The sequence below is a fragment of the Natrix helvetica genome, assembly GCF_964273705.1.
Source record: "Natrix helvetica genome assembly, chromosome: 1".
NCBI classification, from domain to species: Eukaryota; Metazoa; Chordata; class Lepidosauria; order Squamata; family Natricidae; genus Natrix; species Natrix helvetica.
In genome coordinates, this window is record NC_138548.1 from 126,644,315 (window position 1) to 126,669,598 (window position 25,284).

The 25,284-nt window shown below is 42.7% G+C and overlaps 1 protein-coding gene and 1 long non-coding RNA gene across 9 annotated transcripts in view; one reads left to right on the forward strand and one right to left on the reverse strand.

Moving 5' to 3' along the window:
- Window positions 1-25,284, reverse strand: part of LOC309383516 — a 113,709-nt gene that overhangs the window by 22,393 nt on the left and 66,032 nt on the right. The window lies entirely within an intron of this gene.
- WNT6 (Wnt family member 6) overlaps window positions 1-25,284 on the forward strand; it is a 51,220-nt gene that overhangs the window by 13,119 nt on the left and 12,817 nt on the right. Inside the window, exon 1 of one of the 7 annotated variants that reach the window (XM_081936163.1) lies at window positions 11,808-11,853. The exons of 1 other annotated variant lie outside the window; for it this stretch is intronic. Coding sequence is in view for 2 of the 6 variants with exons in the window: in XM_081936160.1 (XP_081792286.1) it covers window positions 20,151-20,226 (76 nt within the window). In the remaining 4 variants the exon portion in view is untranslated. Of the gene's footprint in view, window positions 1-11,807; window positions 11,854-11,874; window positions 11,884-14,773; window positions 14,912-20,138; window positions 20,227-25,284 lie in introns of those variants that run through there. 5 more of the 7 variants (XM_081936164.1, XM_081936162.1, XM_081936166.1 and 2 more) reach the window with 5 other exon arrangements.

Below are 25,284 nucleotides of genomic sequence, written 5' to 3' on the forward strand. Positions count from 1 at the left end.
TTTCTGCTACTGGTTCTCCAGAATCTGTCGGAACCTGCTGGATTTCACCCCTGCTTTGTAAGTAAGTTGTCAGAAAGATTATAAGCAATGTTCTGATCCCACCCCATGAGACCTGATATGCTCAGAAAATGAATTGCCATGCACACTAGCTAATAATATTCTGCAAGATTGGCACACTCTGGTCCCTTTGATTAAATATTGGGACCTTGGAAGCACTTCTCTATAGTTGCGACTGCTCTCTGGTATGAAGTTCACCCTGGATGCCTCCCCCTGCTATTGTTTAGAAGAGCCTTGAACGCCTGGCTCTTTGCCCAGGACTTTGGTAAGGGACAATCAAGACCATTTGATTCATCCTCACCCCATCTTGCTTTCTTTTATTTGTTTTTCTATTATTACAGTTGATTCACGCAGTCACTCAGATGTTTAGACTGGATCTCGCATTTTTATCCACCTATCGAGTCCCGCCCAAGGACCCAGGACAGGCAAATGTTGCTTGTTGGTGTTGAGGGTATCGTAGCAGGATGTAAGCTTTACTTGGCTGCCTTTTTGCAGTAGGCAGATTTTGATTTTATTAATGCCAATGGTGTTCAAAAGGCGCTTCAGATACTTTGGGATTACATCTATTACTAATGATGCTATCTTTGCTTTCTTTTGCCACAGTTGTTGTACTTTTCTTTGCAGGTCTTTGTATTTTTGGGTTTTCTCTATTTCCTTGTTTTTTATTCTGTTGTCTTCAGGTACCCTGTTTCCCTGAAAGTAAGACATCCCCAGATAATAAGCCCAATCGGGCTTTTGCGCGCATGCACTAAAATAAGCTCTCCTCCGAAAATAAGCCTTCCCAAAAAATATTACAACACAGCAGCACCATGAGGTGACCACGCTCGCTGCCTTCTGCACCTCAAAAATAATAAGACCTTCCTGAAAATAAGGCCAAGTGCTTATTTTGGGGGTCAAAAGTAAATAAAACCCTGTCTTATTTTGGGGGAAACACGGTACTGCAAAATCTACTAGCCAGACTATTTTTGGGGGGTACTTTTTGTTGACAATTGTTAAGTCTGGGATGTTGTGCAGCAGATATTTATTTGTTTGAATTCTAAAGTCCCAGAGCACTTTGGTGTCTTCATTTTCTATTCCTTTGTCTTTTTTGTGATTTCACCAGTTCTTGCTTGCAGGGAATAGTACTCCTTGCAAATATTCTAATGCATCATTGTTGGAACCTGGATGGGTCCTTGGTGCTCTCTGAGCTTGGTTGTTTTCTTGCAGATGTTTCATTATCCAAACTAAGTAATATTACCAGTCAGCTAGCACAGATGGTGTAATCTACTTTGGGTAATGAAATGTCTGCAAGAATACAACCAAGCATAGAGTCCATCAAGGAGCCCTCATTTCAATCTTGAACTACAAATATTCTCCTTTATTGGTATTGTGACTTTGTCATTGACAAATTCACCATCAGTCAATTGCAAAAGGCAGCTTTACTTGGAACACCTTACATCCTGCAACAATACCTTAACACCATCAAACAACATCTCCTTATCCCAGGTCCTTGGGAAGAATTTGATAAAAATGCCAAATCCAGTCTAAACATCTGACTGATATTGTGACTAACCACAATAATGCCCAAAGTCAATCTAATCCAGCGTTTCTCAAACTTGGGAACTTTAAGATGTGTGGACTCCAACTTCTAAAATTCCTCAGTTTGAAGAAATTAAGCCTATCCTATCGGGGTACAAAAATCTGGGTGAGCCACCGGATAGCGGTAGAGAATCTACACTGTAATCTAGTAATCATCTAGATTTTTGCATTTGAGATTCAAAATTCCAGGTTAAACAAAGGCATAATGGTACTTGCTATCTGATATTTTGCCATGCAAAAAATACATTGTTTCTCAGACATCACAGTTTTGATTGCTGTTTGTCAATGACTGCTTGCAAAAATGCAGTAATCTCTTCACGTGAGTCAAGGGGCATCTTGAATTTCTCAAGAAGAGCACCAAAGAGCTCAAAACTCATTCAGAAAGCTCCGAGTCCATTTTGGGCCATCTTTATGTATGAGGTGTTCAACAGTTGTGGCTACTAGACCGTGGGATTGAGGTTTTATCAGTAGAACAACTGGTGTGATTAATTACTCAGTTACGAAGGCAGGGATGAGTCAAGCACATGAGGGATGTCCAGGAAACTCTTTACCCCAAGCGCTGGAGACGGGATTCTCTACCATCGGGATGCTCTTTGGGTATGTGATTATAACAATCCTTTCTGACCTTAATGCCTTTGCCATCTACAAGTATCCCAGAGATGTTGTGTTCCATCCAGTTCTAAGGGAATCACAGATGCTTCTGTGACTCCTGAATTTATTTGTCATTTCTCTGTTTCAAAATGGGTGGAGAGAAGGAAAAGCTGTGGGTAAGACCAGGATGCCGGTGGGAGATCTCAATTTGGTTCTCTGGTTTGCCAGAGACTCTCTGGGGGATCTTGAGAAATACGCTTCCTGTTTGCCTCCAGTAGTTGCTCTCTATTTGTCATCACAAACGCTTGTTTATCTTTCTGTTTATTATACACAGAGATCCCGAAAGTACTGAAGCATTTGTTGCATAAGAGGCTCTGCTGTCATTTTTATACATTGTAGTGAGCATTACCAGTACTTGTATATTTATGTTTAGGGATTATATATATGTAGGCAAGAATAGTTTGTACATGTACCGCATTGAGATTCAGAATCTCCTCAAGCAACCAGGTTTTTCCTGCAAGCACATTTATGGCATTAGTACAAATACCCAGATGTTACTCAGTTGCACCACTAGTTACAGACTTTATTGGGTTATGAACCAAATTTATGGGTTCATAATCCACCATTGGCTAGGTTTATACATTAGCCTATAAACTAGGAGTGTCAAACTCTATTGCATTGAGGGACACATCAGGGTTGTGTTTGACCTCAGGGGGGTGGCCAGGATGGGCATAGCCAGCTAGACGTCACTCATGTCAGGGGCGCCTGTAGTGGCCTTGGCCCTCTGCCAGCGAAAACAGGCTTCCAAGTTCCATTTTCGGCTGCCACAGCCTCCTGCAACCTTCTGCCAGTGAGTTCCATTTCCACTGGCAGAGGGTTGCAGGAGGCCGTGGCAGCCGAAAACGGAGCTCAGGAATCCATTTTCACTGGTAGAAGCACCATGGGCTGCTCCTTTGCTGTTTCCAGGGCAGCCCCGCGGGCCAGATCTAAGTACCCCGCGGGCTGCATCTGACCCCCAGGCCTTGAGTTTGACACCCCGGCTATAAGCTATCATTTAGAAACCACACTGGGTGGGTTCCTATATTATTCTAAGCTAAGCCACATAATACCACAGATAATGGGTTAGAGCATGATCAGTTCTGCTATTTTAGCGCAGAGGTTCCCAATCTTGGCAACTTTAAGCCATGTGAACTTCAACTCCTAGAATTCCCATGCTGGGAAATTCTGGGAGTTGAAGTCTACACGTTTTAAAGGTGCCAAGGTTGGGAACCCCTATTTTAGGGACTGAAAGGCAGCTGGCCAGATAATAGCTTCATAAAGGTGAGGAATCCTCCCTACAGTTACTGGTTTACCTGTATCTCAGCTGTGACCTTTGATTAGAACTACAGACAATAAGAAACGTTACCCCAATGCCATTGGACACTAGGCAAAGCCTTGGGGAGCACTGAAATGATTGCCTTGATCCTTGTAGAGCTGACTTAGAAAAGTAGAAACTTTCTGTCTTCTGTCAACATCTCAGGGAAAAACATTCTGTACAAAGCCTGGTCTATTTAGTTTACAGTGAAGTTTGGCTCCAGTTGGTCTTTGGAGAGAGAAATGGATATTGAATTAACCTGACAGCTTTGTCCTGGCAATTTAAAGCAGCCTTGTAAACAAGCCCACAAAAGTTACTAGCCTGGAAAAAAAAGACCATTTTCTGGAGGGAGGCAAAGGTGGGATGGGGAACATTACATTTTTTCCAGGGATTTCTGAAGCTAGGCCGGTAAGAGGACAGTTCCATTTTTCTGCAGTTTGCTTGGTTTCCAGGTTGGATGAAATCAAATGTTAGATTGTTCCAATGCTGAACAACCATCTGATTTGGTCACTTATTCTCCATGCTCTTACTTTCATGGTCACCTTAGGCTTCAAAACAAAGCCAAACCATACCACCCAGAGCATGATGATGGAAAAGCTGGGGAAAACCTTCATCTTACTTAGTTTAATGTAACAATAGTTGAAGGGATTCCATTCTTGTGTTCTTGGCAATATTTACAGGATACACAGAACCACAAAATGTCCACACTTTAGCTGAGTGCATTGTGATAATCCAGCCAAGTTGGAGAATTGGTGGTCCAATGAGTCATGCAAATCCAGAAAAGAGAATTAAGTTTGACCACAAGTAAATTGTTGCAGAAAAACAGCCCGCTGAGTGGACAAACTATTTTCTGGCAGGGATTTTGTTCCCCATCTCCACTTTAAGGTAGCCACTTCTGCGAGTAAAGAGTTCCCTGTTCTTGCACCTACTAAAACAGCAAATGTCTGGTCTTTACTTACCAACCTTGGATGTAAAATTAATAAGAAAAATCAGCTAACAATTCCTGGTTTCATTTTAAATGTTGACCATATACTACATTCTTACTGACAGCTGTGAATGTCATATTAATTTGGGCACCTCCAGAAACCTTTTAATAATATTAGAAAAACCTACTTTACACAGAAAAGTTAAAAAAAAAAGGTCAGTGATCATCTGCTAGTGCTACCTAAGTATTTTCTGCTGTAATTTATAAAAGGATTCTACATGGTTCAGTTTCTAATATGTCAATTTCAGTCAGTGTTTGCCCTCTGCTGCCTCCAGATAGAATAGATAAAAACACTATCATTCCTATTTGGAAATAATGGGTATTGTAGTTCAGTGTGCCTGGAACGTAACAATTTTGGGAAGGCTAGCTTAAATGATTGACAATGAAATTTAAAATATTGCATAAATAGAAACTGAACATACAATCTGAGCCAGCAGTTCAAAATGATGCCAACATCTGGGCATGACGGGATATCATATCCAGATGTTGGCATCATTCTGTCTTTGTTGCCATAAACTAATGCTACAGAAGAATGAATCAAATACTTTAAATAATTGTTAACAAAGTCGTACCACCTTAAGTATATCTATTGATAGTTGTTCACTGGTAGTGGGAAGATGTTTGCTGTCATTGTCCCAAATGGATTTAAAGGATATTCAAAACAAAACCACAAAATGTTTTCTGCTGATTGAGAAGTACAAATGGCACCATAAATTCTTGTCTGGTAGTGAATCTGAGGAGCTTTAGAACTTCTGAAGCACATTAGACTAGAGTTTACTTGAACTCCACATAACAAAATAAAGGGGATTGTTAAGACTTAAGAAAAATAAATAAATTATAGGCCTCAGAGGAATGACTTTTGCCTCAAGCATATGTAAAATAAAATCATTCCATTAACAACACTCTAAATATATGTAATCTTAGACTTGCAACCATTCATTTAATGATAGATAAAGTTCCAACAGCACTGAAAAAAGTACCATATTTTTTGGAGTATAAGACACACTTCCCCCCCCCCCCAAAGAGGATGAAAATTTATACACCGAATGTAGTCCCGCCCACCTGCCGGCCCCCACCCTTTGGCCTCTGCTTTCCAACAATTTGCCTCCTTGCAGAAAATAGCAAACAGCCTGTTTCAGTTTCAGCTTCAGCACTGCTTGATTAGCACAAGCAACTGATTGTCGGTTGGATCGGCCTCCTGACTATCAGCTGTTTCAGGCTGCAGGGATTGCCATTGCCTGTTACCGCTTCTGCGTGCCCTATTTTCAGCCTCCGTGCACCCCATTTTCCACCCATTCTGATCCCCCCGCCCAGAATGGGTGGAAAATGGTGTGTGCAGAGGCTGAAAACAGGGTGCACAGAGGCAGCAATAGGCTATGGCAATCCCTGCAGCCTGAAACAGATGATTGTTGGGAGACCGATCCAACTGACAATCAGCTGCTTGTGCTAATCAGGCTGTGCTGAAATTGAAACTGAAACGCACTGTTTGCTGCAAGGAGGCAAATTGCTGGGAGGCAGAGGTAGATTTTTTTTCTTGTTTTCCTCCCAAAAAGCTAGGTGTGTCTTATACTTCGGAGCGTCTTATATTTCAAAAAATTGAAGACTACGTGTACTTATTGCATCTAGAAATGTGGGTAGATCACATTCTGTCCTAAACGTCTTCATCTTACCACCTGGCATGCATTTATCTTCATTTCTGCTCTGTAGCCAGCAGGAAATTCATAGGGAAATTCAAAGAATGAAAGCCTCCAGAAAACACTTCCATTGCTATTTAACCTCAAGGATTTACTAGAACAGATTAGAGTATAGATCAGTTGTGGGTCTGCTGCCACAGGGAATCTTTGCTGTTTGCATTTTTAGAGAAACCCATTACAGCTTGCCTAGTTTAATACTGTAAAGGTTAAACAAGTTATGGTTTGGCCATTTTTTAGAGAAGGCATGGGAAAATAGAGGTACCTGCCAATATTTCAAAATAATAAGAATATGCTAACAGGCATAGATCCATTATTATTTTTCGCTTCTCTCCAACATACATTCTGTTTCTCAGTCATGAAAAAGTTTTTCATTATGTAGTAGAATTGTATCTGGAGCAGTCTCTTCTAAATCAGAATTATTCACAGATAAGGATATAATCCTAACTAAATTAAATCAGACCTGCTATCCATTTGTTATCTTTCCCATGTTTGTTTAGAATGCTTGGGTCATTAATAATAGTAGATTAATAAGAAAATGTGTATATCGCCCAATATGGGTTTGAGGAACCCAGATTGGAAGGTATTTTGAAACCTGCTTATAGGTCCTTGATGTACAACAATTGAGCCCAAAATTTCTGTTCCTAAGTGAAACATTTGTTAAGTGAGCCCCATTTGCCCTATTTTATGACTTTTCTTGCCACTGTTGTTAAGTGAGTCATTGCAATTGTTAAGTTAGTAACCAGTTGTTAAATGAATCTGGCTTCCCCATTAACTTTGCTTGTCAGAAGGTCACAAAAGCTGATCACATGACCCCTGGACACGGCAACCGTCATAAATATAAACCGGTGGTCAAGTATGAGAATTTTGATTGTGTGACCAAGGGGACGCTGCAATGGTCATAAGTGTGAAAAACGGTCATAAGTCACCTGTTTCAGTGCCGTTGCAACTTTGCAACAGTCACCAAATGAACTGTTGTAAGTTGAGGACTACCTGCATACGGGCCGTGGTTTTAATTCAAAAAGATGTATTCTTCTCTTGCCATATGGCTTGCCATAATGTATAGATATGCATGTTTGGGTTGTACAGTTCTCATCGGTGGAATTCTTTGGAGCTGCAAGGGAGCACTAAGTCATAACATCTGCAGAGGCCCTTAGTTAACAGTTATTGATATTTCTGTCTTTCAGTGATTCGTCTAATCTTCTGTTTGTTATTCTCTTGGTCATAGCACTGTGCCTACGAGCTCCAAGCTCTGCATATTAGATACATACTGCGTGAAATAGAGGGGTGTGAGTGGGAGTCTTGAGGGTTCATTTGTTGGTTTTAAATCTGTCGTTCATCAAGAACTTTTAAATGATATATATGGAATCTGAAAAGTTCTGTTTGTTTTCACTCTGCCCAACTCTCATTACGTTTGGATTACACACACACACACACACAGCTTCAATTGTGTATGCAGCACATATGTGCATGCTTTATTAAGGTAGCCCTCTGGGGGAGCAAATACCAAAGTCAAGTTTGCAACATGTAACTTTAGCTCTGCATTTTTGATGTCATTCCCAGCTCATAATTACATAATCCCCTCCAATGAAAATATATCACACTCTCAGTCATGACTAGAACATACAAACTTTGAGCCCCCCTGGTCATTTCTCAATGCCCAGGAGTATTTCAACTTGCTTGGGTGGGGTGATTATTTCTTCCTAATGCCAAGCAGAGATCACTGGGCACAGTGTTTATAAAAATAACAACTGTACACCGTGAAAAAGCAAAGTTCAAGAAGCCGCATGAGTCTTCCTCTGCCAGAATGTATTTCTTTCTTTTCCCTCCTGCTGCCAATCCCCTCTGCCCCTCCCAATTTTCAGCCTCCTGTACTTTTATTTTATACACAACGCTCCAAGTTTGAATTCTGCATCTCTTACTCTTTAGAAAGAATGTTTCATTAACTGAGTGACAAAGGCAAGGATTTCACTTCTAAGATACTACATGCTGACAGCTGGCCAGACCCCTTCACTACACTCCTTTCGGCGAAACTAGAATTTTTTTTTCTAGGAGCAGGTATCCTATTCAATAAGGACCAACAATTAGCTTTATACCTCAAGATACAACTCACTAATAATTCCCACTTGGATTATCGGAATCATATTAAGCTTTAGGAAGGAGATCTTTGGATCTATAGAAGGACAGGCCAAAATAAAAACATCTTTTGAAATGTCTGAGAAGGGATAGGTTTGCCTAAGAGTTTGTCCCATTGGGTTTGATAGAATTTATTTCCAAGAAAGTGAAACAAATCAGTTGTAATACAATGGGTCATTCTTTAAAACAGGCCTCCCTAGTCTGGTGCGTCCAGAAATGTTGGGATATCATAAATCAAAATATTTTCAGGTAGCTTGGGCATTGTCCATGATGACTTGGAAATCTGGAAGTTTTATCTTGATTCAAATGAAGAGCTCCAATATAAGAAACAATCTTCTAGAACAGGGGTGTCAAACTCACATTGTCACGTTGTCGTCATGTGATGTATTGGGACTTTCCCCCCCCCCTTCGCTAAACTGGGAATAGGCGTGGCCAGCACGTGACGCATCCAGCCCACAGTCTATGAGTTTGGCACTCCTGCTCTAGAAAGCAATGCTTAAGATAAGTTCTGAAGTGGATGTATTAGTGATCCAGGGAGATTAGGAAAAAACAACGAATGGCAAACTTTTAAATAAGAGCAAGATACAGTAAGATCAAGTAAACATTTTTGATTAATGGATTATATTATAAAAAGTATACTCAAGATGCTTAGTTTAATTTTAAACATATTTATTTAGAAATCAAGGTGTTAGTTGTGGCTCACTTTTAGGATAATAAGCACAGGATTGCAGACCTAAAAAGCTAAAAATGTGAAAATATTTTTGCTCTCTCTGACATTAACCTTATTTAGCAGGAATCTGGGAAGAAACTATATTTTAATATGCATCCGATCTGTAGAATCGCTCTCAAGAAAGAAAAAGAAAATCACTCCTAAATTAGATGAAAGGATTTCCTTCAATAGCACCAACCTTTTTTTCAACAGTGGGGGAGCTGTTCTGTTTTACTTTATTTATTAAATTTATATCCAAAGTGGATTGCTTCTACTTTGCATGAAGATAATTAAAAAGAATCTTTAGAAACAAGCCTTTCAATAGCAGGGGATTTCAATATTTTTTAAGCCTGTGGTACATTTGGAGATCTCTCACCGAAGGGTTGCTATAGAGCAGGGATCTGCAGATTGATTAGGAACTGAGCAAGTGAACAAACCACCTGAGCATGAACAGGATCCAGGCAGCACATGAAATCATGCCTCCCCTTTTAACTGGGGAAAAATTGTCAGAGGTCTTTTATGCTCTCTGAACTTGGTTGCTTCCTTGTAGATGTTATTATCCAAACTAGGTAACATCATCAGTGGTAGTGTATGTGTGTGTGTGTGTGTGGGGGGTATTTCTCAATTTATATTCCAGTGGCTTTTCCTGTCAGTGTTGGTGGGAATGATCTTGATGGCTCTTTGGCTGGGCTGTTTGTTAGCTTGTTTGGCAATTCCTTGATAGGGTATTGTTTACTCTTTGGTTGTTGGTCTGATGTTAATTTTGGTATTAATCTGGTATTAATCTATGCTCATTAGGTATTGATTGCTGGTGTGGAGGTATTTTGGCTTTTTCTTCCCTTTTGGGGTTGTTGCCTGTCTCTTTTCAATGGTATATAAATGTTGTTTATATGTATGTGCCTGTTGATGGCCGATTGGTCAGAGTACTAGGCTTCCAGTAATTTTCTAGAATTGGTCTAGCATCTGGACTTGGTTTGGTCTAGGATGGTCAGTTTCCCAGTTGAAATTATGGTTAAGTCTGTTCATATATTATGAAATTAAAGAATTTTCATCATGTCTTCTGAACTGTTAGGATGCATTCTGCTATTTACTCATGAGTCCTTGTATTTCCTGATATAATAAATCAGAGACTGGCCTCAAACAAGCTGGACCTCTTTCCAATACTACAGAGTTTGTTTGCCATTGCCTCCTTCCATCTTGATCCAATGAGATAGTGCAGGATCTATAACACGGTAAAGATTAACAGGTTGATTATTTTGGGAACTAGCAACTACTTTATCAGGGGTATAAAATATTATGCTTGGGTGAAGGTATTTATGGACAGATTTATGAAGGGATTGTGCCATACAATATGCCAAAGCAAAAACAAACAAAACATTGAGGCTTAACAGGATAGCCTGATTCTTGCAACATGCTAATATATAATGAGGTTGATCTGGTTTTCGCTTAATCATTGTGTTTTCGAATTCCAACCACATTTTAATGTGTGAACATCCTTTTGTTGTGCTTTTACGTGTACTGTATATGCACATGTGAGAAGTCCAGCCTGAAACAGTGAGCAAAAGAAGAATCAAGAGTTGTGCTTATCTCCTTTCTCCCATATCAGGAAATGTAAAATTCTCTGTGTTCTGCACCAAGGTTGCAAAGTAGCTCTTCTACCTAGAGATGTTCCCAGAATTAGGTCTTGATAGCCAGAATTGCCTTTTCTTAATCGCAATGTTTGCAAGCAGTGTCTCCCTTTGAACATTTATACTCAAACATTGTAATTCTTAGATGGATAATGAAACATAGTTTATTTCCCCAAGATGCATGACTTACAGTCAAATACCTTCACACTGCTATTTTATTTATGAGGCCTCAAAAGATTTTAACACGTGGGAGGTTTAAGAAACGTGGGTTAATCTTTAAAATACCGAAGACCCTGCGACATCCCATTGCATGAAGAAAAAGGAGTGCTGAGAATGAAAATTATCATTGTTTAGGCCTTCAGAAAAACCCATCTCAGTGGACAGACCCTACTACGCTTCCAGAATGTCCAGTGTCCTTTAGTTCTAAAACCCCCCTAACTTTTTAGTTCATTTATTCTAAAATGCTGGTTTTCATCCAAACTTAAAAGACTTGGATCTAGCATGTCTTCAGGCAAACCAGAATTTTGTCATTGTTAATTTAGTGCCAGTTCTGCATCAACACAAGACTTGGGGACTTTCACATTCCAGAGCCGGATACTATATTATTAGTTATCTTTTAAATCCCACTTTTACTCTGAGGTGCGCAGAAAGCACACCCTGCCTTGTTCTCTGCCTTGCTCCCATTTTAGCCTTACACATTGCCACAATCGTACTAATTGTGGGTAACGTTTGAGAGAAGGGTTCAAAAATCCCTCCGACCAGTGATTGGAAATTTAATTTCCTCCAGACTATGGCTAAACCGCTAATAAATCCTCGCTCAAATTAAGCCCTTGTTTAATTAAGACTCATAAGACCCCCTTTATTACTAGTTCCGTTTTTTTCTTCAAGGTTCGATTCTCTCACGCGCGCAATTAAGTTCGCGCTCGGCGTTCGTTTGCGCGCGCCTTAGCGCGTGTACAGAGGCGCGCGCGCATGCCGCGTGCCAGGGGAAACTCGGGCAGTGTACGCGAGAGGGGCGTGGCTATTTGCATGGATTAATGGTCTGGTCTGGCGGGTCTCCCTATCTAGCGTAGGACTCCGGGAAAGCCACGCCCCCAGAGTCTCCGGCCGCGATCTTTTCGCAGGTTTGCAGGCGGGGCGGAGCGGAGCGCGTGGTAATTGCAAACCCAGGCGAGCTTTGAGCCGGGGACAAGCTCGGGCAGTGCTCGCGGGAGCTCACTTTCCCCCAAGCAGAGCAAGTAGCAGTTTGGCAGCATTTTTCCACCCCGTCCCCTGGAAGGTGGGGGGCGGGGGGGAGAAAGGAGTGGAATTGATAGCTCCTAGTTACACACACAGATTCTCTCTCTCTCTCCCATCTCGGAGTCCGGGATGAAAGGGAGACCTGGGTTCCGAATTCCCCTTTTCTCTGCCCCGCGCGCCTCGTCTCTTGCTCCCCCTCGCTTTCATTCCGTGCTGTCAGCATTCAGCGCGAACGGGGGAGGATTTCGGCGCTCCCTGGACCACCGTGGGTGGGAGGAGAGGAGGGACTGCTGGCTGAGGGTTTGCTTCCTCGTCGGATCTCGCCGGGGTGAACCGCAGTTCAGCGTTTGATCCTCTGCCCCAGGGCTCGATCGCTTCGTTTAAAAGGAGGACAAATTGTCCCTGCTTAATGATAGCCTTGCCCAGGCCAAAACTACGGTCAGGCGCGCAATCAGACGCCTCTTCCTGCACGCTGATGCTCTGTCCCTCCCGGGCTTAATCTGAGCTGAAGATGCCCTTCCAAGCAACTTGCTTTCCCGGACAACCGTGATCCTGGGAAACGCATGAGGGGTGTTTATGGGTTTAAAGCATTTCTACCCTGCCCTTCATTACGTGAGATTATGATTCAGCTAACAGGAAGTTAATTGCCACCGGCCCCAGGCAGCCAAATAAATAAACATCAGTAACAGAGGCAAACTGGGAGTTTGTATCAAAAACATGAGTAACTATCTAGGATAAATAGATATATATCTTAAACTGGTCCCAGAGTGAGAGAGAATCAAGTTTAGTGTTTGGCTTACTATTTGAAAGAGAGCATTCCAGAGCTGGTGAACCGTTACCAAGAAAGCAATTATAATCATAATTACATATTGGGAAAGGTAGCTGGAGCAAGGCCTCAGTGCAAGGCTGGTTTGGGCTCCTTCCTTTCAAATATTTGGGCCTGCTCCAACAAGCATTCATCCGACAGGCACTTTGAGAGTTTTGACAGTATAAATTAAATTTTTGACAGCCATATTGTGCACTAGTTGGAGTTTCCATACAGTATTGTGTTCAGGGACAATCTCATATTTAACCCAATACTCAAATCGGTAGACAGCAAGATGTGGATTATAGTCATCTCCATCTAGGAATGGCTGCAGCTTGCAAATCATTTCCATATTGACTAATTTTAGACTGGATGTCAGTACAGTACTTTACCTGTGGCTAGCTTGAAGTTGTCTTTCTAGTAACAGATAGTGCAGAATATGGGTGGGTATTGAAAACTGAAATGCAGGTAGTCCTCGATGTACAACCACAAATGAGCCTAAAATTTCTGTTGCTAAGTGAGAGATTTGTTAAGCAAGTTTTCCCCATTTTCGGTGCGACAGTTGTTAAGTGAATCACTGCAGTTGGTAAGTTAGTAACCCGGTTGTTAAGTGAATCTGGTTTCCCCATGGACTTTGCTTGTCAGAAGGTCACAAAAGGGGATCACAAGACCCTCTGACACAGCAATGGTCATAAATATGAACCAGTTGCTCAGCACCTGAATGTTGATCACATGTCCATGGGGGATGCTTGCAAAGGTCATAACTCTGAAAACCGGTCGTAAGTCACATTTTCAGTGCTGTTGTAACTTTTGAACAGTCACTAAGTGAACTGTTGTAAGACGAGGGCTACCTGGACTAGGGATGTGTGAAGCAGCCACGCACAACACACTTTGTGCTAGGGAGGCGGCAACATTTGCATCCTTGTGTTGCCTTGGTGCCTCACTTGGCTGTTCCATTAATAGTATCACTGGAATGGTAGCATCAGGCCTCTGGAACTCATGGATAATACACCCCTTTGCTTCACTTACAGATGGGAGGCTTCTGGTTGCCTTTCAAAGAAGCTTTGAGTAAGAGCTTTGCATGAAGATTTTTTGAATAGAAGCCCTTCAAGCTTTGCACATGTTTACTAAGTAACTCCAAGCTTAAGATAGTTGCATTTGTCACTATGCTTATCTACTAATTCAAAGTGCTGGTCTGAAAATGTTACTTATTGTAGTAATAGCTTTACTCGGGTTAGCTAAAGAATAGTCTTCTTCACTCAGATAAGGTCACTTCCATGCTACCCGGTCAGCCTTTTTAGGAGAGATTCATTTCTGCTAGAAACAGGGCCTATTCAGCTGTGACTCCCCTTATTTGAAATGGTTTTATAGTCTTGATGGGTTAGGTTTCCTCTTGGCCATTTCTGTATGGAGGTAGAGCTTATTCAGAATAAATTCTAGATATCTAACACAATTATCTTTAATTTTTACCTTGACCCATCCCTGTTTCTGGATATTTTTTTGGTAGAAGGTAGCTGCCCAACTACCCTGTAGACCAGGGGTTAGATGTGTCACATGCATCCGGTAGACCATTCAATGCAGGTCACTCCCACCCCAGCTCTGCGAATACGAAAAACATCATGAAGTGTTATGTGATGGCAATGTGATGCTGTGAGTTTGACACCCGTGCTGTAGACTCTCCTTGTATGGAAACGGTGACAATTAGAGAAACAACCGAAGATGCAAAAGTGGTCAGTACGACTGAAACTATCTGTAGTGGGTAAGAAGTAGGATAAGAATCCTCTGCAATCCTCACTCAGCCATAACATTCAGCTGGCAACATTGGGGGCAGCGCTCCACGTTCCTCTTTAGATAAGCAGTTTATAACAATTCTGCATGTAGACAATGACTTGACTTTTGAGTCACTTTTTTCTCATTGCCCATAGCAACTAAAAGTGAGCATAGATCAATCAAACTTGTATATCTCCCATAAAGGACCATCTTCTGCCAGATGATAAGTTGAGGACATGGAGTGGATACTGTTTCTGAGGTGCCCTGGCTTGCAAAGGGAAGACAAATGCCTTTCCCAGCCTGGTATCTTCTTGCTGGATTGGAATAGAAGTTCTGCAGTGCCCAAATAACCCGGATAAGATGCCATTGTGAGTCCCAAAATGTTTAAAGGGTGTTTGGCTAAGGAAGGCTGGGTTATAAGGGAGAAAAATCTTTTACTATATTGATTCTTGATTATGAAACACCCTTCCCAAAATAAATGTTGGTTTCTGTCTTTATAACAATGGATAATCTTTCCCACTCTCATCCCAAATATTTAGAGGGCATTCATTTTTTATCATCTGTGCTTTGGGCGGGGAGGGAGATGTTTTTTGACATCGTTTTGAATAAATACTAGTATTGTCTTGAAGATCAGAAATCATTTCCATGAAAGGTAAACTTTAAGGCATGTATACTGTAAGTCCTTTACATGTATTGTACAGTAGAAGTTACAGACAAAACAAAAGTAATGACTAAGGCAAAAGATGAAGACTGGATTAATTTATATGCCTATTCAGTTTTTAGAAGAAAATTTAATTGTTTAAGAAGTACTCCATGTTCTCTGTATTCTTGTTAATATTTATTGAAGATAGCTCATGTGGAGCAATAAACATGTCCCAGTGAGGCTGCTATAAGTTTGTTACAGGGATGTTTAGCAGGGCTGTTACAAGTCAATTACCCACTGACATGGCCAAAAAATGATTCTTCATAAGAATCAGAATCATTATGGGTTGAGTAGATTTATATGAATAGCCTTGCCGTCATAATAAAAGTAATATAATCATTTATTAAACTTGTATATCACTTGATTCTCAGCAAGTTCCGATAGCTCACAACAATCTACTAGGTTTCCAGAGCAATAAAGTTTCTTGCCTCATTGCTGTGCATAGAATTGAGTCCAAGATAAGTAATTCCTATTGCTAATCTAACATGTATAGGCATCTGTTGACCACATAAGCACTTTAAAAAATAACAATATCTGTTGTTTTCTTTGTACACAATCTTTGTCCTTGTTACTTGAAACATATGGTCCAGCCTTATCACAATCCAATGTCCTCCAGATATTTGGGCTATAACCTCTTATCACCCATAGACAACACAGCTGTTAATGAAGTTTAGGAGAGGGTGGTAAAAGAACACTGGATAGTATAACCATTGCTGGAGAAAGGAAGGTTTAATGCCCTGATCAGGGTAAATGCCTCTCTCCATGGTGCTTACTTTATACTGAAGCACTTCACCAGCGTGGGCCAAATATCAAACCTGTAGGACCAAAAATCATTGATGACCCGCATCTGACAAATATAAACAGCTTCCAATATTTGGGAAGCATTATCTTGAGTGTTGGGTCTTTGGACAAAGAAATTGATTGTAGGATTATTAAGGCCAGCCCGGCACTGGGCGGCTATGTATTGGAGTGCTCAGTTAATACAACATCCATACTTCTACAAGCCTGAAAGTCTACAGGACTGTGCTTTCCACTACTCTCCTGTATGGATGTGAGTCCTGGACTTTGTACTGAAGGCAAGTCAAACAGCTGGAGAAATTTTACATGCACACACTCTGCTCCACCCCTAGCATTTGTTGGCAAGACTGCGTCACAAACCTGGAGGTCTCGAATTATGCAGAGTCCACCACCACAGAGTCCCTGATTACCAGAGCACAGATGAGATGGGTGGGACATATCATCAGGAGGGATTATCACTGTATTTTTATTTGTTCAATTTATTTGACACCCATCACACTGTGGAGCTATTCTGGGCAGCTATATGTAGGCTTTGCTCATTGCTGAAGTCTGGGAAGAGATTTCAAGGTCCATCATGCAAATGCTACAAATATGCTGTGAACAAAACTGACTTCTAGCTAAGGAACTAGAAGCTGCAGCTGCTGACAGAACCTGCTGGTCAGCCCTATGCTATGATGCCTCCATTAGCTTGGAAGACAGGTGTCACCAAATACTGATAGAAAACCAAGACTGGCATCAGGGGTTTTTTAGTGAAATGTTTTTTAAAGGTTTTAAGGGGTTCCAGGGTGGGGGGGAGGGTTACACAGCCCAGAGGTGTGGATATAGCCAGGTGAACAGGTGGGGTCAGGAGGGAAGGGAGCGGAGTGGGGGAGGTGGGGGAAAACAGCATTCCTACAAGGGGTTCCGCAATAACGATGGTCGTAGGGAGGGGCGGGCGCGGGGACATTAGAAGAACATGTAGTTGGTTGGGAGACCGTGGCTGCTGGACATGCCCGGTCACGTGCACCAACCCCCGCAGTCTAGGTGGACAGGATCGACAGAGCCTGGGCCTTAGGCTGATGCTGTGTAACGCGAGGTCCGTGGTTAACAAGGCCCCCCTCATCAGTGACTTGATCACAGAGGGGGAGCCGGACCTCGCAGGAATAATGGAAACCTGGTTGGGCCCGGAGGGGGGGTTGCCCCTCGGGGAAATGTGCCCCCCAGGTTACTGTGTATTCCACCAGCCACGGGCCCAGGGTAGGGGCGGTGGGGTAGCGGTAATTATTCGGGAGGATCTGGCGCCGAGAGAATTCACTGTGTCGCAGATATCCGGGTGTGAGTCTCTGGCCGTGAGATGGGGCCCAGGGAGACAGTTGGGCCTGTTGATAGTATACTTGGCTCGCCGCTATACATCAGCGGCCCTGCCCGGACTCCTCGAGCGGATCGCTGAGATGGCGGTTGAGACCCCCAAGCTATTAGTGATGGGGGACTTCAACCTGCCGTCGATGGGAGAAGCATCCGAGGTAGCTCGGGAATTCATGGCTTCCATGATAGCCATGGATCTGACTCAAGTAATTCAGGACCCCACACACGAGAGAGGCCACACACTGGACCTTGTGTTTGTCTCCGACCAGTGGACGAGTGATCTCGGAATAGCGGTATTAGCCATCACGCCCCTGTCATGGTCAGATCACTCACTTCTCCAGCTTGACTTCCCTGGCGCTACCCCCCGCCGCGGGGAGGCAGAACCAGATTGTCCTAGATGGTTCCGCCCCAGGCGTCTGATGGAACCAGACAGGTTCCAGGCGGAGCTTGGGCCACCTCCTGCAGACCTGTCCCGCTCCCGGGCAGAGGACCTGGTAGCTGCATGGAATAATGCGGCTGCCGGAGCCTTAGACCGGGTTGCGCCTTTGCGGCCTCTCCGGTGGCAACGATCGACCCGGGCTCCCTGGTTTAACGGGGAGCTAAGGGCGACGAAACGCCACAGGTGACGCCTAGAGAGCAAATGGAGATCCTCCCGCTCCGAATCTGACCGAACACAGGTAAGAGCCTACTTAAGGACCTACCTTGTGGCAATAAGAGTGGCCAAATGTCGATATTGTGCCACCCTTATTGCGTCCGCAGAGAACCGCCCTGCCGCCCTGTTTCGGGTGACCCGCTCCCTTCTGTCACAGGGGCAGCGGGATCCCCCTTTGCAGGGCAGGGCAGAGGAATTCGGGGAATACCTGCAGGATAAAATCGCTCAGATCCGGAGGGAATGGACCCCCTTCAGTGCTCCAGGGGGGGCATCCGAGGCGAGTCTTGAGAGACCACGCTGGGAGGAGTTTGACCCTGTGGTCACCGAAGATTTGGACAGGTTGCGCGGGCGACTGCGAGCCACCACATGTTTATTGGACCCGTGTCCCTCCTGGCTTGTACTGGCATCTGGGAGGGCTCACGAGGCTGGCTACTGGGACTGGTGAACGCTTCGTTGAGTGAGGGCCTTCTACCAGCCACCTTGAAAGAGGCGGTGGTGAGGCCCCTGCTCAAGAAGCCTTCTCTGGACCCAATGGAACTAGCAAATTATCGTCCTGTCTCCAACCTTCCTTTCTTAGCGAAGGTTGTTGAGAGTGTGGTGGCTCAGCAGTTCCCGCGTCACCTGGAGGAATCTGATTATCTAGACCCGCGCCAGTCCGGCTTCCGACCCGGACACAGCATGGAGACGGCCTTGGTCGCGTTGGTGGATGATCTCTGGAGGGCAAAGGATAGGGGTTGCTCCTCTGTCCTTGTCCTATTAGACCTCTTGGCAGCTTTCGATACCATCGACCATGGTATCCTATTGCGCCGTCTGGAGGGGTTGGGGGTAAGAGGCACCGTGCTGCGGTGGTTCCGCTCCTACCTCTCTGGCCGGACGCAATGCGTGCTGGCAGGGGAGCAGAGGTCAACCCCGAGGCCCCTCACTTGTGGGGTCCCACAGGGGTTGGTCCTCTCGCCTCTCCTGTTCAACACATATATGAAGCCGCTGGGCGAGATCATCCGTGGTTTTGGGGTGGGATACCATCTGTACGCTGATGACACGCAGCTGTACATTTCCACCCCAAACCACCCCAACGAGGCCGTCGAAGTGATGTCCCGGTGTCTGGAAGCCGTGCGGGTCTGGATGGGGGACAACAGGCTCAAGCTCAACCCCTCCAAGACAGAGTGGCTGTGGCTTCCGGCTTCCCGGTTCAACCAGTACATCCCATCTCTGGCCATCGGGGACGAGCAATTAGCCCCGGTGGAACGGGCGCGCAATTTGGGCATCCTCCTAGATGCCCGGCTGGCTATGGATGACCATGTGGCAGCCGTGGCGAGGGGGGCGTTCCACCAGGTTCGCCTGGTGCACCAATTGCGACCCCTTTTGGACCGGGATGCCCTGCGCACAGTCACACACGCGCTGGTGACGTCCCGCCTGGACTACTGCAACGCTCTCTACATGGGGCTCCCCTTGAGGTGCGCCCGGAGACTGCAGTTGGTCCAGAATGCAGCCACGCGGGCAATTATGGGGAACGAGGTTCTCCCATATAACACCTCTCCTGCGCGAGCTGCACTGGCTTCCTGTGGCCTACCGGGTGCGCTTCAAGGTGTTAGTTACCATCTTTAAAGCGCTCCATGGCACAGGGCCTAGTTACCTGCGGGATCGCGTTCTGCCCCACACATCCCTGCGACCTATTCGCTCGCACAGAGAGGGACTTCTCCGGGTGCCGTCCTCCAGAGAGTGTCAGAGGGTGGCGCCCAGGAGTAGGGCCTTCTCTGTGATGGGCCCTACCCTTTGGAATGACCTCCCCCCAGACATTAGGACAACAACTGACCTCTGCTCCTTCCGCACGAAACTTAAGACCCACCTGTTCCGACTAGCCGGCCTGGCTTAATTTAGAGCTTCTCCACCTCTTGGGAATTTTTAATTTTAATTTTTAACTTTAATTATTATTGGGGTTTTTAATTGTTCTAAATTATTGTAATTTATTTATTTATTGTTCCACCTCCTCCATATTGTATCGTTGTGACCGCTGCTGGTGTACGTCGCCCCGAGTCCCTTTGACTAAGAAGTCAAAATAATAAATAATAAAATAATAAATCAGAAAGCAACACCCACAGTTACTACAACAATGGACATTCAGAATCCCCGTTGTGCTACACACTGTGCTTCTAGAACGGGACTGCAGAGCACCTCCATGTCCACAGGTGAACAATACAACAGCGTTCTTGAAATATGAGCCCCATGTATGTATCTTCCTAATGCCACATAGCCCCTTTCCTCTGTTATTATGCAGTATTTATATGCATATATGTATCTTCCTAATGCCACGTAGCCCCTTTCCTCTGTTATTATGCAGTATTTATATGCATATATGTATCTTCCTAATGCCACGTAGCCCCTTTCCTCTGTTATTATGCAGTATTTATATTCCATATGCTGTCATTAGCATAGAAGTGATATTCAGTGTAATTTAATATAGCAATAGTATTTAGACTTATATACCGCTTCACGGTGCTTTACAGAGTCAGCATGTTGCTCTCAACAATCTGGGTCCTCATTTTACCAAACTTGGAAGGATGGAAGGCTGAGTCAACCTTGAGCCAGTGAGAATTGAACTGCTGGCAGTCGGTAGAATTAGCCTGCAATACTGCATTCTAACCACTAGACCACCATGGGTCTAATATTAACTTAATATTAACATTTAACATTAATATTAATGTTAAATTAATATTAACTTAATACTGAATATTCCTGCTGAACTTTCAAGAGCTTCAATCAGCTTCCCCAAGTTGATCCTATTTAGATGCACTGGGACAGTCATGTCGAGAGAATTATTGAGAATTCCTAGGTATGTTATCCCAAAAGTTCTTTAAGGGAGCCAGTGTGGGGAAGACTGTATTAGGATATATAATATCTTTATGCTAATAAGACCACTGTCTATTATTCCCATTGTTACCTTTGATCTTTTTGCACTTCCATGTCTCGTCCATTTGCATTAAGGGGTTCATGACTTACAAGCAATAGCAATTAAACAAGTGTCAAAATACAGTGTTGCTGCAACAGAAATATGAGATGATGCTGAAACTGTTTGCCTGATCACATGCACCAAATTTAATTCTTTTTCAATCTGCATATAGAAAATAATGTAGTTGCAAATTAAACCACCAAATGCATGCAATCTTGACTGACCATCTGCATGCAACACTAGCATACTATTACTGAACTGCAGGTCCTTTCTTGCAGTTCTTCAGTAAAAATAGACACCCTATGCCCATCTATAGTTTTCTATATATTTTCTAATTTTTTATATATATTTTATGTAGAAACATATATCTTTCAGTTTTAAACCACCAGAACCCATATAATTAACCATCTAAAATCTTTGAATAGAAAATGGAGTACATTTAACTTCTGTATCACAATAGCAACCATAAAGGACTTGAAGTGAGACAGGTCTTGTAAGTTTGAAGTGACATAGAACCGATCAACGTAGTCCTACTTTGTTTGGTTTTAGTTGTGTGCCCTTTTACAACCCTCACTATGCCTATGAGTATCTTCAGTTGTCATGCCCTGCTTTGGCCTCTGGTAAGAAACAGGAAATTAGATAAGAGGGAGCTTTGATCTGGTCAAGAGGCGTCTTGTACTCTTAAGTGAGGCATTTTTTGTACCACAATCTACTCATGAAGGATTGCCTTAAAATACATCTATTGCCAGGCAGAAGCAGACAAGAAGAAGTTCATACCTAGATCATAAAAGATGACCCACAGATAGCCTAGGTAGAAAATATTTGCTTGGGCAGATAGAAGCACACAGGTGCAGACATATCCTGCATGCACATGGATTTTTAAAATTCAAAACAATGCAGTCCATCTCTGTGTTACTGCATTGAGAGACTTAACTTTTGAGTTGCTAGAATTTCCTGGCTCTGATTCCCTAGCGATCCATTGGTTTAGTTTGTATTTTTTTCAAAATTTCTTTGAGTGTGATGGATTCCCACACTGTAGGTTTCATAGTCAAGCAGTAAGAGCTATTCGGTATCCCGTCATAATGTAATGGGGATCAAAGTGAGAACATGTAAACTGATCGTGACTTCTTTACTCCAGCCTTTAGTGAAAAGTAGATGGCCTTTGGTATTTTAAATGCTGTCATCTTGTGAGGGTCCTTTAAAGGGGTGAAATTCAGCAGGTTCTGACAGGTTTTGGAGAATCGGTAGTGGAAATTTTGAGTAGTTCGGAGAACCAGCAAATATTACCTCTGGCTGGCCCCAGAGTGGGGTGGGAAGGGGGATTTTGCAGTATCCTTTCCCTGGAGTGGGGTGGGAATGGAGATCTTTCCCCTGCCACACCACCACGCCATGTCCACAGAATTGGTGATAAAAATTTTTGAATTTCACCACTGGTCCTTTGTAAAACTACCCTTTATAAAATATATATTGATCTATAATACTGAATATCACATTATTTCATCAGAGAATAGGCATAAACAGTATCTCTCTTGAAAACATGTTTTATCCATAGATTTTGATTGTGTCAATTCACAAACCATATCCCTGTTTGTGTTCTCACATTGCAGAATAGCAACAAGCCAGCCTAAGAATGGTTTATTGAATCAGCTTATAATTAGCTGGATTTGCACAACATGCTAGGCCTTTAAAACATTGTTTATAAAAGAGATTGGCTCAGCTCGCACAACATTCCACAACAAAATATTAACAAAATTTTATGGCTTTGGATAATGAATCCAATCACGATTAAAATATGTCGGTTTACAAAACATGAAGGGTATTGATAGCTGTTGGAATGATAAAGTGACAGTTTCTGGGGCCACTGATGGGGAAGAAATACAATGGAAGCAGAATTTAAGCGGATGAAAATCTTGCAATGGATAAGAAAATATGCAGAGTATATTAGTGGCCCTCTGTCTTTTGCTGAGCATAGGAAGCGTTAGTTTTAAAAAATCTCTTGCATTTGAAATTTAACAGATACACCTGGCACGTTTTCAAGTTTTTTTCCCTCCTGTGATTGCAAAGGAGGGAGGAAGATGCTTTTTTTTTTTAAGGAGTTGAATTTCTCTGGATTTTGCATGCAATCCTGTGTTCTATGGCATGGGCAGGGAAATTTGTACATTGTGTAGTATAAGATAGCTTTATAATTTCCACTCTGGATCTATGTTTCACAGTGAGATGCTACAGCCTTCAATTGGTTTTTTTTTTTTTGGTGAGCTTTTTGAAAGAAAACAATTAAGGGAAACTCCTTTACTGAGAGTAATTTAGAAACTAGAGAGAAAAGCTGGCACAACATTAGAGTTTGTTTATAAACCTTTATCTTTTTTCAAGGTTAGACATTATTTCAAAAAGTAACTTGTGGATTCCTTGTTTTCCTGCTCTGGTCATACAATAGAATGATAATAACCCTAGAATGTATTTAATGTAAGGAAGGGCTTATGCACTATTACCACTCTACATGGAAAATAATACTGAAATGAATTAAATACGATTATATACTTCAGGTAGCAAGGGGTTAAGTCATTTTTAATGCTCTCCTACCTTATACCAATAGCTGCAGCAACAGTAGTAGGTAGTATATATTGGGCAATTGATATATTATATACTATTTGGTTGGCTGAGTAGGAAATATGCCCACCTAAACCCTCTGGTTTTGCCTATGAGCAAGTACACGTGTTGTCATTGCTTTAAGGAGCATGATATACAAGGCTGAGCATCTAACTTTGTCTGGAAGTGGCCTAAGAAGCAAGACACTAAAAATTAAAATTGACCATGGCTCCTATCTCTTGTTCCTTATTGGCAGATAAAACTGCAGTCCAGCATTTATACATTAACCAAATCTGCTCTTAGATGGAACCAGTGCAAGTAGATTATCCTCTGCTAAATCAGTATTGTGGCTTTGCTTGACGTGTACATGAGAAAATGAGAGGGGTTGGGTTTGTTTGTTAACTAAATTTTATAGACTCCCAACTCACACATAGGTGACTGAGGGTGGCTTACAAAATTTAAGGGATCCACTATATATAATAAAAGCCCTAAAATAACCCCATCCCACCCACATGTCGTCCACAACACAACACAACACAACACAATCCAATCAGCTCTATCTCCATTTGTGGTTCCCAGGCCTGCTGGCCAAGCCATAGCTTTAGGGCCTTTCGGAAAAGCAACGGGGTTGGAGCCAACCCTAACTTGGGTTAGGGTTGGTGGGGGTGGGTAGGTTAATGCAGGATGAAGAAACTTTGTCCCTTTAGATGTCACAGGGTTTCAGTGCTGATAACTGCAGCAAGTGTGGGCAATGAGGAGTGAATGTGATCTGACATATGGAGGAGGATCTTGTTCTTAGAATTACTAAAGTAAGGAATAATTTTTTAAAACATGCACCAATATTCAAAAATACGCCTCTTCCAACTCTAAAATGAAGTATAGCCCAAACTGATTTGTTTTTTTGTATTAAAGGTCTACCTAAAAGTCACTTTGTGTCATTTCAGAAATTTCATGTGACCTAGCTGTTAGGGAGAGAAGGGTGATAGCTAGAAAAAGGTGTAACTGTGTTGGGTGTTCCTTCCATTTGTTTCAAAGGTCATTTTATTTGAGACAGATCTGGCTCTGGGCTAAGGCTGAGAAGGCACCAGCCTTGGGCGTCAAATTTTAAGGGGTATGCCAACATTGGCAAGGCTTCTAAAAAAAACCCACAAGAAAAAGTGAAAAGCAAGAACAGCTCACTTTATGAGACCGTGCATGCATCTGCTTGAGGGTTAATTTATTTTATTTTATTACTTCATTTAGTTTCATATTATTACTTCAATTTCTATAGCTACCTAACTCCACTAAGTGACTCTGGGTGGCTATAGAATTATAACATAATTAAAACAATTATAAAAACATAAAAACATTGAAAACATCCATAAAATAAATAAGTACAAACTGCAGTTGTGATGATTAATCATCTAATAGTAAAGCCAAACAACAGGGTCCTTAATACACTCCAAGCCCCAGACCCAGCTATATAGCCAATTTTTTAAAATCTTTGTGAAAAGCCAATAGAATTGGACCATCCTGATCTGTGAGGGGGTGGGTGGGGCATTCCATAAGGCAGGGGCTACAGCAGAAAAAGTCTATCTTGTAGTTCCCACCAATCAGTTCTTTGGCTGATGGGATCTGCAGCATGTCCAATCTGTTGGATGAGATTGGACAGATGGAAACTCTTGGAAAAGGACGGTCCCACTGGTAAATTGTAAAAAAAAAAAAAAAGAAG